Consider the following 15,872-nt stretch of genomic DNA (forward strand, 5'->3'; position numbering starts at 1 on the left):
TCTCCCTAACTAACAATTTTTAAATCAGATTGGATGTTTTTCTAAAAGCTCTGCTTTAGGAATTGTTCTGGGGACATTCTCTGGCCTGTGCCACACAGGAGGGCAGGCCAGGTGATCACACTCATTCCTTCTGGCCTTAGAATCTATGAAAACACTAAAATGACAGGGGTACAGTTTCCATACAAGGAGAGATTTAAAAGACTTGGACTGTTCAGCTTAGAAAAGAGACAACTAAGGGGGGATATGATAGAGGTTATAAAATCATGGATGGTGTGAAGGAAGTGAATAAGGAAATATTATTGATCCCTTCACATAATAGAAGAACCAGGGGGTCACCCAATGAAATTAATAGGCAGCAAGATTAAAACTGACATAAGGAAGTTCTTCTTCACAGCACACACAGTCAACCTGTGGCACTCGTTACCAGGGGATGCTGTGAAGGCCAAAAGTATAACTGGGTTCAAAAACAAACTAGATAAATTCATGGAGGATAGGTCCATCAATGGCTATTAGCCAGGATGCGCAGAGATGCAACCCCCTGCTCTGGGTGTCCCTAAACTGCCAACTGCCAGAAGCTGGGAGTGGATCACTCACGACAATTGCCCTGTTCTGTTTTTTCCCTCTGAAGCACCTGGCACCGACCACTGTGGGAAGACAGGACACTGGGCTGGACAGACCATTGGGCTGACCCAGTGTGGCCGTTCCTATGTTATTGGGAAGGCAGCTCTGGACACTCCCTGCTTAGGCTGCTGCGTTGCTGGAGGGAGAGATGGGCTGTCTGCAACCTCTGCTCGGGTGGGGCTGTTCCCTGCAGGGGCCTGAGTCCTCCCACAAGTCCCTGGCCACATCCACAGCACTGGCCCTCGGCCTCCCGGGCCTGGCAGCCTCAGCATGTGCAGCGGGTCTGACAGAGGCGTCATTGTGGGCGCGCTGGCTGGGTGGGCGGGGAGCTCCCAGCACACAGCTGCTCACAGCCCCTGCCAAGTTGGGTTTCCTGTTGTTTACTGCCTGGCTGTCAGGGCAGCGCTCCCTCCTCCCTGCCTGGCCTGGCCTGGCCAGGCCCCACAGCCCCAGCGCGGACACAGGGCCCTTTGTGGGAGAGGGCTCACCCTGCTCCTCGCTTCCCCTACCAACCCCACACCACCTGTTCCCCCCCACATACATACACCCTCCTCCTCGCTTCCCCCACACCCCCTGCTCTTTCCTCCCTCCCACACACACACAGTCCCCCCACAAACCCCTGCTCCCTATACACACACACATCCTGATCCCCCTCCCCAACACACCCTCCTGCTTCCCCCGCACACCGACCCCACTGCTCCTTCACTGCCTCCCCATGCCTCACTCCCCCACACATCTTGCTCCCCCTTCCTCCCACAGACACCTTGCTCCCCCCCACACCAATCCCGTTGCCCCCACTTCCTCCCCATGCCTTGCTTCCCCCTTCCCCTATGCCCTGCTCCCCCATGCACACACCCCTTGTTTCCCTCCCCAACCAACACCTCATTGCCCCCTCACATCCTGCCCGCTCCTCGCTCTCCCCACACAGCCCACTCCTCACTCCCCACACCCACACCCCGCTGCCCTTTCACATCTTCTCTGCTCCCTGCTCCCCACACACACCTCTCACTACCCTCCCCTCCCACACATGTGCACAACACTACTGTCCACACACTCACACCCTGTTGCCCCCTTACTCCTCCCTGCTCCTCACACACATGTGAACTGCATTCCCCCCCGCACACACACACACACACACACACACACACACGTGCATGCATCTCACTCCTGACACACGCCAACACAAACCACATTCCCTGCCACACCTGCTGGGGCTGGGCGAGACCTCTGCCCACAGGCACTGGGGAGCTGAGGGGCAGGATGGGGCTGGTTGAACAATGTGGGGCCAGAGAGGGGGGAGTGGAGAACAAGAAGGAGCCAAGGGTGGGTTTAAAAGGGAAGAGTGAGGGCTGGCCAGCTGCTGTGGCAGGAGGATGTCTTGACAGCCATGGGCTGGAGGAGTTGAGGTGGGTGTCAAAATCCTACCCAGAATCCCCCATTTGAGAGGTGGGAGATTTCCCCAGACTCCCAGAGCCGGGGATGAAGCCACTGGGGGATGGACGGGGCTGGGGTTGCTGGGTCTGCACAAGTGGGTGGGGCTGGGAGACGGGCAGGGCTGGGGCTGCAGGGTTGGTGCCATGGGGGGAAGTGGGGATGGGGTCACTGGGTCTGTGTAGGGAGACAGGAGGGTCAGGGGAATGGGCAGGGCTGGAGCTACACGGGGGGAGGGGGATGGGCGGGACTGGAGAAGCAGGGCTGTGACCGCTGGGTCTGCACAGGTGGGTGGGGCTGGGGTGGTGGGATGGGCAGGGCTGGGACTGTGGGATTCATGCCGTTGGGGAGGAGTGGAACACAGTGGTGTCTACATGTGGGGGTCAGGGAGAGTGGGGCTGGAGCCATTCAGTGGGATGGGTGGAGGGGACATGCGGGAGAAGGGAAGCAAGTCTGGGGGCACTCGATCTGTATGGGGAGACAGGTAGGGTGATGCTGGGGCCATTGGGTCAGCACGGGGGGATGGGACTGGAGCAGGGCTAAGGGCCACTGGGTCGGGGACAGCAGGGCTGGAGCCATGGGGGATGAATGGGGCTGGGGCCTCTGGGTCTTCGTGGGTAGACGAGCAGAGCCGAGTGAGCAGGACTGGGGCTGCTGGGTTTTCGGGGGGGGGGGGGGGGGGGGGTGGGGGGGGGGGGGGGGGGGGTGGGGCCACTGGGTGGCACCCCGGTGAGCTGACTCTACCAGCCCAGCAGAAGCGCAAGGACCAACAGCTAGTCAGGGAAAAGAGTCAGCCCCACACGTGACTGGAAATAATGCACTGAATCTCCCACTCACACCATGGATCCGGTGACTGGATCCCAAGAATGGCAGGGCTCCAAGATCAGGCTGGGCCGGGTCAGGCCAGGCCAGGGGGTGGAAGCTAAGGGACACTCCCCGGTGCCAGGGAAAGTGACCTGCCCTGAGGCAGCTTCCTGTTTTCTGACCCTCTGCGCCAGCACCACAAAAGTGTCAGTGGCCGAGCGGGAGAGCCTGGATGCCCTCACCCCACACATACACAAACTCTCACCACCACACCTGGATCTCCAGAGTCCCAGCCCAATGCCTCAGCCTCAAAGCCAGCCAGCTTCTCACAGCAGCGCCTTTGAGCCATGCCCCACTAGTGACCTGATTCCATCCTTCTGGGCACAGCCTCTCCACCCTCCGCAGCCCCTGCCTTCTAATAGCCTTCCCGTACCCTGCCTACCAGCGGCCAGTCTGACCTTTCCTCCCCGGCCCACGGCCCTTCATGGCTGGACATGGCCTCTGATTCACCCCAGTGGCCACTCCCTGTTGTTCTCCAGGCTTGCCCTGCATCCCACTGCCCTCACTCTCCTGGGAGCGAATCTTCAGGGAAACACTCTGGAACACAGAACGGAGTCCGGGGTGGGGGATGGAGGAGGTAGACAGTGGTGAGCGCCCCCTCCCCAGAGCTGAGAGCGCAGGGACATGGGGACTGGCCCATCACCCCGGCTCCTGTTGCATCACATGGGCCAGGATCACTGGAAGGGATAGCCTGATGCACGACTGCAGGCTGCTAGTGCACCAGGATGGCATCCCAGTGATCTCATGACCAAGCACCAGCAGCAAGACCAGGACACAGCCTCAGCCCATGGGAGGCAGCAGGATGCCTGACTTATGGACACTGCTACGTCAGAGATGAGTGCCAGCACGGAGTGCTAAAGGCCTAGACCACGGGCTTTCCTGTGCCTCGGAGGTGCTCATTCTCAGGCCGGGCAGAATGTGCTATGGCCGTGAGCTCTTCTCCAGGTGAGAGAGCACCACGTTCTGCTTTGCAGTCCCTCCTCAGCCGTGCACCGCTCATGGCCAGTCGGGGGCTGGTGGGGACCGTGCTGCTCCTGTGGGCTGTGAAGGGTGGACAGAGCATCATGCAGGACAGGCAGCCCAGGGAGCATCTTCCTTCTCCTAGTGTCTGCATGTGAAGAGTGAATGGGACTGCTGGATGACTGGACCTGGGGGCCTCTGCAGGGGATGTGCAACTTCCCATCACCACCCACAGAGGACAGCCTGCTAAGGACAAACCAGCCCATGTGAGTGTGTTTCCTTGGCCCCTGGCTGTCAGCAGGGTCCTTTCTGCTGCGCCACAAGCCTGTCTATAGCAAGGGCAGGACATGGGCCAGGAGCCAATCTAGCAAAGGGAACTGCCAAAACGTGGATTGCAGGCTGTTACCCATCACAAACCCACCAGGAACCTGTACCTGCCCTGCTCTGACTGCAGAAAGCCACTCACGATGGCGTCCTGAACTCCTGTCAGAGGCTCCTTGCAGGGTCACTCTCTCACCCCTTTGCCATGTCCTGACAGTCTCAGTGGGGCTGGTTCAGCCAGGAATGATTCCTGCTCCTGAATATTAAAGAAACCGGATCCTTTGGGGAGTGGGGAGGGAGGATTCCTGCAACCACCTCCAGCCTCCTTGTGACTAAGAACATGTTCCACTGGCTCTGTTCATAGCAAGGGCCTTCCTCGCCTTTGGAACATCCTGCTGGTGATCCCAGTAGCAGCGTCAGCACATCACCCACCCAGACCCTCAGATTCAGGATGCAAAGCTTCAGTCCATCTGTCAGGTGCTGGAGGCAATCCCCTGGGGCAGCCTTAGCCACAGAGCTACCAAATGGGGAGAAGAGGGGACGGAGCTTTGCCTTTTCCCTATTGAGCTGGACCTGCCCAAACCCTGAGCTTGCATCCAAGACTAGAAATGCCTTAGCAATCCTCCAGACCTGGCCTTCCCACTGGACAGTGCTCCCATTTGACATCCCATTCCCACCACGTCCCCCAGGAGGTTGTTTTCATTGCAGTGACCCAACTGCAAATCCAGGTGTCTGGGGTCAGAATTGGCTCCAGCCGAACTCTACTCTGGCTGTGGTCCAGGGCCATGGGAGGCTTGAGTGCTGCATGTCCTTTGGTGGCACTGGGCCTCATTGCCGTGCAGCACATCCCATTGCAGCACAGCCCCGTCCGTTACAGCTGCTATGACCATCTGAGTCCCATCCGTTGGGCTAGCATGGCTCTGTACTCTCCTGGTTCCCCCACTCCCTCTCCCTAGTGGGACCTCCTGGGTAACACAGGATGGAATCCTGCCCCAAAATAATTCCTAGAACAGCTCTATATGAAAACATCTCATCTAGATTCAGAGCAGGCTCCTCGCCCCACAGCACTGTCAGCCCCAGGGCTCAGAGTTTAGTGAATCTGGCCCCAAAACCATGACGTCAGCATCAAACTCCTGGCAACAGCTCAGCCAGCCAGTGCCGGGGAGGGATCTTTGCCTTCTGGAGTTGGGGCCATTTGAGGTGACGGGGTCATGAGTCCAGCCTCTCTCTCCTACCACTAGAGCCAGACGCTGCCAATTTCCCCAAATCCCAGGACTCCAGGAGCTGGGGGGGGTTGAGACACTCCACATAATGTAAGACTTGCGTCATACTGGGAGATGTGGCCATGCTGTTCCCTGGCTCGTGGTTCTGACTATGACTCCACACATCCCTCCACTCTGTCCCCTCCTCCACATCCTCCCAGTCCCCCAACGCCACCTCCACCACCCAACCTGTACTCGGTGCCTCCCTCACTGCTGGGCCACGTTCCCCCAGAACCGCCCTGGCCTCGCACAGACTCCCACAGATGGCCTCGCTCACCTCCTGGGCCACAGGCACAGAGACCTGTCAACCCAGAGCAGCCCAGAGAGACAAGCTGGGCCCCTGGCTCCTGATGGTCCAAGGTTGGTGCAGACGGTGAGTCTGTGGGTAGCCCAACCACACGGGCAGCGGGGGCTCGGTCTGCTCCGTGCTGGGGATTGTAGGGCAGGGCAGGAGCAAGTGGCGGGAAGAGGCTCGTCTGATGAGCACTCCGTGCTGGGGTGAGGGGAGCTGGAGGAATGGGGCGATCTAGCCTTGCCCCCCCCGCTGCAGCCGGCTCCTGCCCTCCCTCCTCCCCCCTCCCAGCCGGCTCCCCCTTCTTTCCTTCCTTCGGCCTTTTTTAGTAGCGAGACAGGAGTGGGGGGAGGGGGACTTCGAGCGCTTCCACCCCCCCCCCCCCCTTCAGCGCTCCTGCCCCGCCCCAGGCTTCCCCAATGGCCGGGGGCCTGTAGCCCGACGGGGTCCGGCCGGGAGCGCTGGACGGGATGGGACGGGACGGGGAGCACTGGCACCTCCACCCCCCGACCCCCCTTAGTTCAGCCCCGCGCCGGCCAGGCGGCCCTTCCCTGACAGCCACATCCCGGGTCTGCAGCGCCGTCCTTCGGCTTCGGCTGCGCCCGCGGCCCCGGGAGCCCGGTCCCCACCGTGCCCTCCCCCGCCCTGGCCGCGCCGTGCCGCGCCGCAGGACCAGCTGCCCTGGCCGGGCTCCTCCGGCTGCACAACTTCGGGAAAGTTCAACTGGGCGCTGCCCCGTGCTCTGAGCTGCGCCCCCGACCCTCCGCCAGCGAGCCCCAGCCCCGGCGCGGCGAACCCCGACCCTCGGCACAGCAGCGAGCCCCGGCCGTACCTCGCTCCTTCGCGTCCGATTTCTTCCTCCTCAGCTTCTCCTTGCCCCGCAGCCGGGAGAACGTTCTCCGCAGCAGGGGCTCGGCCATGGCCCGGCCGGGGCGCACGGGGCTGGGGGCCCCTCACGCCGCCAAGCTGCCCCCGCTGTCCAGGCGCCGCTCGCCGCCATCCGCCGGCCGCTGCCCCGCCATCCCGCGGCTCGGCGCGGAGTCGGGCCGGATCCTTCCACACACAGGCAGGAAACGAATTCCAGGAATGCTTTCCCCAAACTCGGCCGGGGCCGGGGCCGGCCGGGCTCCAGCTCTGCCTCTGCCTCTGCCCCCGCCGGAGCGGGAGCTGCTGGGATCTGTAGTTCCGGGCCCCGGCCCGAGTTCGCGCGACCTGGCCGCTTGGGTTCGGAACTTCGGCCCCAGCCGGGGTGTCCGAGCTCCGAGAGTCCGCGGGAGTCCGCCCGCCCCCGGCCCAGCAAAGGAGCCAGTGACCGGCAGGGCCAGGGCCACGCCCGAGGCAAAATTTTACAGAGGGCAGGGGACAACTGGGGGCAGTGAGCGCCCGCTAGGCTGCTGCCCTTGCAGGGGGTGGGGCTCTGGGATATGGGGTGGGGGCTCTGGAGTACAGGGGGGCTCTGAGGAGCCTGGCGGTGGGGGCTCTGGAATATGGGGTGCGGGCTCTGGGGAGAACATGGGGTGGGGACTCTGGAATACAGTGTGGGGCTCTGGGGAGCGCGGGGGTCTCTGCCGCGGAGGGGCTGATTTTTTGCTCTTTCCTGCTTGTTTTACTTCAGCCATATGCAGGATCTCCAGTCTGCTGGGCACTGGAGAGCTCCTCGGAGCAGCAGACTGCGAGCTCCCTCAGCCTGGCATTGAAGGGATGGGGATGGGGACCCGGGATCTTTGGAGTAAATAGGAGCTGGCAAAAACAAGCCATACTGAAGTGTTTTAAACTATCAGAACAGAAATTTATTTTCCATCCCTGGAGCACCACCTCTCCTCCCAATGTAGGCTGCCCATGGCCCCATTCGCCCACAGAGTACTCCCCAGCAAGGCCCCATTGCCCCATGTGTTGCTATCACAGCCCAGAGGGCCAGGCTGAGCTGGTGCAGAGGTGTTAGAGAGATGCCCCATCACGCTACAGAGGCTCCAAGTGACAGATCTGCCCCATCCCTGGACAAGTCTTTTCGATGGTTAAGTCCCTACCTGTTAAAAAGTTGCACCTTATTCCCAGTGTGTATTTGTCTCATTTCAGCTTCCAGCTATTGGATCTCATTCTGCCTGATGAAAGACCTGCTAAAATCAGATACTTTCTCCTCATATAGGTACTTCTTGACCTTGATTCAGTCATCCTTAACCTTTTCTTGGAGAAACTAAACATACTGAGCTCAAGTAATCTCTCACTACACAGCATCTTTTCCCGACCTCAGATTATTCTGGTGCATTTTCCAGAGCCCTTTCCCATGTTTCAAATCTCCCTTTGCGGATGGACCCCAGAGCTGGGTTCAGTGTTCAGTAATGGCCTCATTAACGTTGTAGTGTTACCAGCCATGGGAGTGTGTGAGAACATTAGCGGGCCCTCATCCCACCATATTTTGCCTCCTCACCCTGCTGACCTGGCACCAGATCCTTACAAAAATCCCACTAATTTTGGAATTGCAGGATCCAGCCCCCAACCTGCCTTCGATAGGGAGGGGCTGACAGAACCCATCTGACCAGTATGGCAAGCCCTAATGCTGTCGCTCTAAAGGCCATGTGCGATGTGACAAGGAGAAGGAGGAGTTCTCTGTAGCTGAAGGGCTGGACGTGGTGAGCTTCATGACACAAGCCAAGCCCTTCCAACAATCTCTCTGACCAGTATTCAGAACCACCAGCCAGCATAGGGGGGTCATCAACCTTTGAATACTGCCCCAGCTTCTGTCATCACTACTCCAGCTCTGTACACAGTCTGTGCACTCTCCGTAGCAAAGCACACACTGCTTTCTCACAGCAACACGCTGCTGCCAACATGCCCCCCATCCCCTCCCATGACTTGCACCAGCCTCTTCTTGCCAAAATGAGAGTTACATGAAAGGGCTGACAAGATGGGGAAAACAGGGACAATTGTACTGGGGACCTGAGCTCAGGGATCTCCCAAAAACATCTGTAACTGGGGTATGATGGGGCTGAAATGGGAGGGGTGGGGCAAACAAGATGTACTGGAGCCCCAAATTTCTCTTGCCAGGCCTGTGCAGGATGCACATTGTTGGGCGCAGGTCTGTTCTCTGTTGGATCCAGGCCTTGCTCCTGGTTGGAACGAAGGCTGCGGACTGAAATCTGGAGTGTGTCACACCAAAACCAATTCACTTGACTGAGTTGTTGAGCTGACACCACCTGTGGGCATGGGGCCCAGAAAAGAGAGCTGAGCTCTCCCACAGTGTTCACAGAGCGGTGCAGCAGTAGAACCTATGGGATGTGCCCCCAGATGTCTGCACAACACATGAGCACGTGTGGCACAAGCAAAGGTGCTGGGTGTTATGGCAACTGGATGGTTTGCAGCAGGGACCCTCTCCCTCAGGATTGGCTGACCCCAGGGATGTAACTGGGGCGTGGGGTCACTCGAGTTATCAGCAGGGTCATAGATTTATAGAGTCTAATGCCAGAAGGCGTCTAATGCCAGTCTGACCTACTGTATCACACAGGCCAGAGAACATCCTCAAATTACTTCCTAGATTAGATCTTTTAGAAAAACACCCAGTCTTGATTTTAAAATTGTCAGTGATGGAGAATCCACCACGACCTTTGGGAAATTGTTCCAATGGTTGATTACTCTCACTTAAAACTTTACACCTTATTTCAGTCTGAATATGTCTAGCCATTGGAATGTGTTAGACTTTTCTCTGCTAGACTGATAGCCTGTTATTAAATATGTGTTCCCCATATAGGTACTTATAGACTGTAATCAATCACCCCTTAACCTTCTCTTTGTTAAGTCAAATAAACTGAACTCTGAGTCTATCACTATATGGCAGGTTTTCTAATCCTTTAATCATTCTCATGGCTCTTCTCTGAGCCCCTTCAATTTATCAACATCCTTCTTGAATTGTGAGCACCAGAAGTGGACCCAGGATTCCAGCAGTGGTTGCACCATGCCAAATACAGAGATAAAATAACCTCTCTGCTCCTTCTCAGGATTCCCAAATTTATGCATCCAAGGATCGCATTAGTTCTTTTGGCCACAGCATCGCAGTAGGAGCTCATATTCAGCTGATTATCCTCCACGACCCCTGAACCTTTCTCAGAGTTACAGCTTCCCAGGATAAACTCCTATCCTGTAAGTATGGCCTACAGTTTTTGTTCCCAGATGTACACATTTACATTTAGCTGTATTAAAACACATACTGTTTGCTTGGGCCCAGTTTACTAAGTGATCAAGATCACTCTGAATCAGTGACCTGTCCTTTTCATTACTTACTACTTCCCCAATGTTTGTGTCATCTGCAAACTTTATCAGTGATGATTTTATGTTTTCTTCCAGGTCATTGATAAAAATGCTAAATAGCATAGGGCCAAGAACCAATCACTTCAAGACACCCATGATGATTCCTTCTTTACAATTACATTTTTAGACCCATCACTTAGCCAGCATTTAATCCATTTAACATATGTCATGTTAATTTTATACCTTTCTAGTTTTTTATTCAAAATGTCATGTGACACCAAGTCAAATGCCTTACAAAAATCTGCGTCTATTACATCAATATTATTACCTTTATCAACCAAATTTGAATGTTATAAAAAATATTGAGTTACTTGAACAGGCTCTGTTTTCCATAAACCCAAGTTGCTTGGCATTAATTACATTACATGACCCTCCTTTCATTTTTTTATTAATTCTCTCCGTCTCTCTCAGTGATCCAGGGCAGAAATATGAACCGTTTTCTGAAAGTGCCTGAGAGGCCCAGATGAGGAGGCCGGGCTGCAGACTCCACGCCAACCGCTGCAGTAACAGAGGGGCTCCATGGGAGGCACTGTTGAGTGACAGTTAAATCTCCAGGCTGTGTAAGAAGAACTCAGTGTCTGCTCCCCACCCTCCCTGTCCCAGTTCTTGCCCGGCTGTCAGGGAATGGAGTGAACATTCTGAGGCTCCACAAGGAAATTTCTTGGCTAGTTTATGGGTTATTTTGGAGGCAATTAAATGACCAATTTTTTACCCATTCTTCAGATACCCCTAGCAAAGAATCCTAAAGCTTGTGAGCTGAAAATGGATTCACTGAAGATTATTCCAAACTCCGAGACAGGAGCTATTTAAAAAGTTTATTCATGTGCACATTTTTTATTTAGGATGAGACAATTAGAACCATTCCTCGTCCTTCTGCAGTGATGCATAGATTCAAAGATTCCAAGGCCAGAAGGGACCATTATGATCATCTAGTCTGACCCCCTCCTGAATACCAGAAGCCAGAGACCCTCCCCAGTGATCCCAGCATCCAGCCCAGCACTTCTTTGTTGAGCAGACCTTTTAGAGTTATCCAGGCTTGATTTAAATCCACCACATCCTTAGGACAGTTGTGCCAATGATTAATCACTCTCCCTGTTTAAAAAATTGCACCTTGTTTCTAGCCTGTTTATCTAGTGTCAGCTCCCGGCCAATGGATCTCTTGCTGCCTTTGGCTGGAAATTTAAAGAGCCTTTTTCCTCTCAGAAATTTCCTCCCTATGGAGGTTCATATAGACCAGGATCCAGTCACTTTGAAACATCTCACTGATAGATCAAGCTCCTCCAGTCCCACCTGATAGGGCAGGTTTCCCAGAATCATTTGTGCAGCTCTTTCCTGAACCCTTTCCAGTTTTTCAACATCCTTTCTGAAGAACTGGACACAGTATCCAGTAGTGGTACCACGCTCTCCTTCCACTTGATATTCCCCTGCTTAGACAGCACAGATCAATTTCTCCCTCTTAGCTACAGCGTCACACTTGAGGGAACTCCTGTTCAGTTGGTGTCTCCCATGGTCCCTAACTCTTTTTCAGAATCACTGCTTTCCAGGAAACAATCCCCCACCCTGTACATCCTTTGTTCCTAAATGTATGATCTTGCATTTAGCTGTATTAAAACACAAGTTATTCAAGCAAGTCCAGCTTACTAAGCAATCCACCTTGCTCCATTTGACTGACCTGTCCCATCATTATTTACTACTCCACTATGGGGCAAACTTTACCAACAACAGTTTTATATTTTTTTCTGGATCATTGATCAAGATACTGAAGAGCATTGGGCTGAGAACAGCTTCCTGCCACTCCCAAATAACCTACTGAATCATAGAATCATAGACAATTAGTGCTGGAAGTGACCTCAGGAGCTCATCTAGTCTCCTGGTGGACAAGTCTCTATTTACACTGTGCTGAGATCTGTCAGTGAACCAGTTCTACTCCAGCCACTCAGAGCAGCTCCAAAAGAAACCAGCATACAGACTGCTACACTAGGGGGAGGGGGAAGACAATCCTCCCCCAGAACCTCCAGGACCCAGAACTATGCAGGGAAGACCCCTCCCCAACTGTGCCACCTCCATGTGGCGGAAACCTGCAAAAAGGAGATAGCCAGAGACTCCTGCCAGCTGGAGCAGAAACAGACAAAGTCAGGGTCTCGGGACATTCGGAGAACATCCTACAGTTTTGACTAGACTGTCTCTGCCCTGTGCTGACTGGCTGTTTGTTCCAACCCTCCTACTCCCTCACTGTCTCCACTTCAGCATCACTCCATACCTGCTTCTCCTCCCCTGCCCTGAGGCCTCCTAACTAACCCCCAGGTCCCACACGTAAATAAATAAATCCTGGAGTTACTGTACCATGCTATCTGCTGCCCTCCCGTTCCATTGGTCACTCTGCGGCAGTGTCCAGCCCCTTCCCCACCCTGCATCTATCTGGTCTGTTTAGACTGTCAGCTCTTTGGGACAGGGCCCATCTTCTACTCTATGTACGTACAGCACCTAGCACAGTGGGGATCTTTGACCCTGCAGTGCTAAAAATGCTAAAAATATCTTGCTCTACATAACATTGATCTTGTAAGGTGCTAATCTGATTATCAGAATACTGAGTGGGACTAAAGGAAACATCTTTCAGAGTCTGTGCATCCCAGTGATCTTTACCAAGCAGACTTATGAGCCCATCAACACACACAACGTGCAGTTTGTTTGACAAGACCTGTTTGTGGAGTGGCATTCGGCAGGCTGCCATTCTTCACTGACTGCCTCCAGGATCACTTTCCCATGGCTTTGCCCAGAGTCAGTGGTGGCTAATTACCCAACTCAAGGCTTTGTCTTTTACTGGTGCTTGGGTTCTGATATTTGGGGGATCAGTGTGTGGGTGCTGCTGGGGCCAGTTTGTGTCATACATGCGGGCTGAGTAGATAATCAGATGGTCCCTTCTGACCTTAGACTCTGTGACACTGACTTTAACACATCAGCAAACTGGCAGAGCCATTTCTTGCCCAGTAGCCTGTTGTACCTCTGATCTTACTGCAGTTGGTCACAGTGTTAATTTCTCTTTCCAAGGCGAAGCCTGGGATTCAAATCAGCTTTGTGTCCTTCATGATGCTGGGGAGTGGAGGCCATCTTGCCTGCGCCTTGCATGGCAACGTACATTCCCTGTGCACTGGTGCAAATCACTGCACAAGGGCCCGAGTGCTACAAAGAACCTAACCACGGGTTTAAGCTCATTGACTTCAATAGGAACAATTCATAAGCTTAAAGATAAGCACAGGTTTAAGTGTTTTGCTGGCTCAAGCCCCGGTGCAGGGACACAGAGAACAACGCCTGGCTTGCTATGGCCTAGGAGGGCGCGTGGCTGTTCCAGGGTGGAGGCTGGGGCTTTTTTTAGAGTTGTAGATTTTTTCCTATACTAAGAGGACGGTGCCGTGGCTCATGCACTGGCTTGGGCTTCAGTGCCCTACTCCGATGCAGACTTCCTGTGCGACCTTGGTCAAGACTCCCAGGGCTAGCTTTACAAAGAGAACTCCTCACTGGAGTGTCTGACGTGCAGGCGTTCTGCCACAGCCCCGAGCCAGGGGCCCTTGTATAATGCCTGGGGAAAGGCAGGTGCCAAGAACGGCCTCCACAAAGCCAGTGTGCTGCCTCAGCCAGCCAATGGGAAAAGCAAAGGGATTTAGGTGCCTGTTTGGGGCAGAGTTTGATGCCACTCTCTGCTTGGGATCCTCAGTGGGGAACCTGCTCCTGGAGCTGGGTGCCTGAACCCTGTCCTGTAAGAGCCAGAGCTGGTGAGGCCTGCTTTGCCCCAGTGGTTGGGACACTTGCCTAGGATGTGGAGCCTTTGGCTCAGTTGCCCTCACTGGCTGACATGAAGCAGGGGTTGAGCACAAGTCTCCTGCCTTCTAGGCGTGTATCCAAACCCTGGGCTCTGGGATAACCTGGGCGGGGGTGGGTCTCGTCATCCTTCCTGTGGAAGCTGTGCTAATTTGAATGAGTAACTGGGGCAGGCAAAGAGCAGGAACGGCTTTACAGCCCCGTGGCTAGGGCACTCCCAGGGGATGTGGGAGACCCATGGTCAAAGCTCCACGAATGGTCCACATCAGGTAGAGAGGGGAACTGAATGTGGGTATCTGACATCCCATGTGAGGCTCCCAACCACTGGGCTAAAGGTTCAGGGGAGGGCAGTAGGATACCTTTACCATTCCTTTGTGTGTGGCCTCATGCAGTAGGCAGCCTCTGAAAACACCCACCGGAGTAAGTGAGCAATGGGGAGTTGAAGAGCCTGCAGGGACTCAGATGTGAGCCAGGCATTAGAATGTAGGTGCCCAGGCTTGTGCCTGTGGCAGAAGTGCTTAGGGGACTTTACAGTAGAAATTTAGGCACACAAGGAATTTCGGTGCCTACAAAGTTAGGCAGGGGTTTTGCAGATTGAAGTATGTAAATCCCTTTGTGGATCTAGCTGTGCTCAGGTGGGAAGGTCTCCAAGACACCCCTCTTTTTGCAGCTGCCCGGATGTTGCATCCCACTTGGTCAGCATTTGCTTTTGGGGCACAGGGATACAAACCTCTGCCTCATCTGCCCTGCCCTGGGAATTTACGTATACCCAGAGAGATCCCTGCACTATCTCTAGCACCTCGAATAGGACACAACGAACCCAGCTTCACTGACAAGCGTTTCCAAGTGCTGTTTTTTCATGTCTGTAATGGTCTGACTGCAAAGTGGAATCTTATCCTCCAGCTTCCTTAAAATTGAATCCCCATCATCTCCCACCATTGGGAAGAAAAACTTTAAACTGTGCCCCAAGCGTAGCCATCCTGCCTCATGCACCACGGGGCTGCTAAGGCAGATGCCAACATCAAAATTCCAATCCACACTGTTTCCCAAAGCTGGCATGAGCAGAGAGAAGGGTCTGCACTAGCAGACCACTCGTCCACTATTAAACCAGACAGTACTGCTTTTCTAGGGTTTGTCCCTGTCTGGTACTCAGACAAAACCTGGCATGGTTTTGTCCAGTTTCAGATGGCGGGGAGGATACCCTTTTGAAAAGCAGGCTGCTCCTTGCATGCAGGGTTATGCCTATGAGGGCAGAATGGTGCACTCTTCAAAAGGGCATCCCCCTTGTAGCATGACCTCACAAACTCCATGTGACCAAGGTCATGCCGGTGAGGGCGGAGTCACGCTGGTAAAGACAGCCAATGCTTTTCCTGGAGTACCAAAATGTCTGGTATGCTGAGAATGTGTGAGTGGCCACCTTAGTCCATCAGAGGAGTGAAGTTCTAGAACAGCCTTCCAAGGGGAGTAGGGGGGGGGAAAAAACCCAACTGGCTTCAAAACTGAGCTTGAGAAGTTTATGGAGGGGATGGTCTGATGAAACTGCAATGGCTGATCTGCAACTACTAGCAGCAAATATCTCCAACGGCTGGTGATGGGGCACTAGGTGGGGAGGGCGCTGAGTTACTCTAGAGAATTCTTTCCCAGGTGTCTGGCTGCTTGGTCTTGCCCACATGCTCAGGATCTAACTGAGCGCCATTTTGGGATCTGGAAGAAATTTTCCCCTGGGTCAGATTGGCAGAGACCCTTGGAGATTTTACCTTCCTCTGCAGCGTGGGACATGGATCAGTGGCAGGTTTAAACTAGTGTACATGGTGGATTCTTTGTCACTTGAAGTCTTTAAATCATGAGTTGAGGACTTCAGTAACTCAGCCAGAAGTTAGGGATCTATTACCGGAGTGGGTGGGTGAGGTTCTGTGACCTGCAATGAGCAAGAAGTCAGACTAGATGATCATGATGGTCCCTTTTGGCCTTAACGTCTATGAGAATCTTCTTTAGTTTTTGCT

General features: G+C 54.4%; 1 protein-coding gene across 2 annotated transcripts in view; it reads right to left on the reverse strand.

Annotated features, from left to right (window-relative positions):
* SYDE1 (synapse defective Rho GTPase homolog 1) overlaps window positions 1-6,840 on the reverse strand; it is a 33,252-nt gene extending 26,412 nt beyond the window's left edge. For both annotated transcript variants that reach the window (XM_067544592.1, XM_067544591.1), the window contains exon 1: window positions 6,584-6,840. In XM_067544592.1, coding sequence (XP_067400693.1) covers window positions 6,584-6,671 — 88 coding nt within the window. In that variant the 5' untranslated portion in view covers window positions 6,672-6,840. The remainder of the gene's footprint in view (window positions 1-6,583) is intronic.
* Between the last annotated feature and the right edge of the window lie 9,032 nt (window positions 6,841-15,872).

The sequence above is a fragment of the Emydura macquarii genome, unplaced genomic scaffold (genome assembly GCF_026122565.2).
Source record: "Emydura macquarii macquarii isolate MOO-44397 ecotype Brisbane River unplaced genomic scaffold, CSIRO-AGI_Emac_v2 contig_1002, whole genome shotgun sequence".
NCBI classification, from domain to species: domain Eukaryota; kingdom Metazoa; phylum Chordata; order Testudines; family Chelidae; genus Emydura; species Emydura macquarii.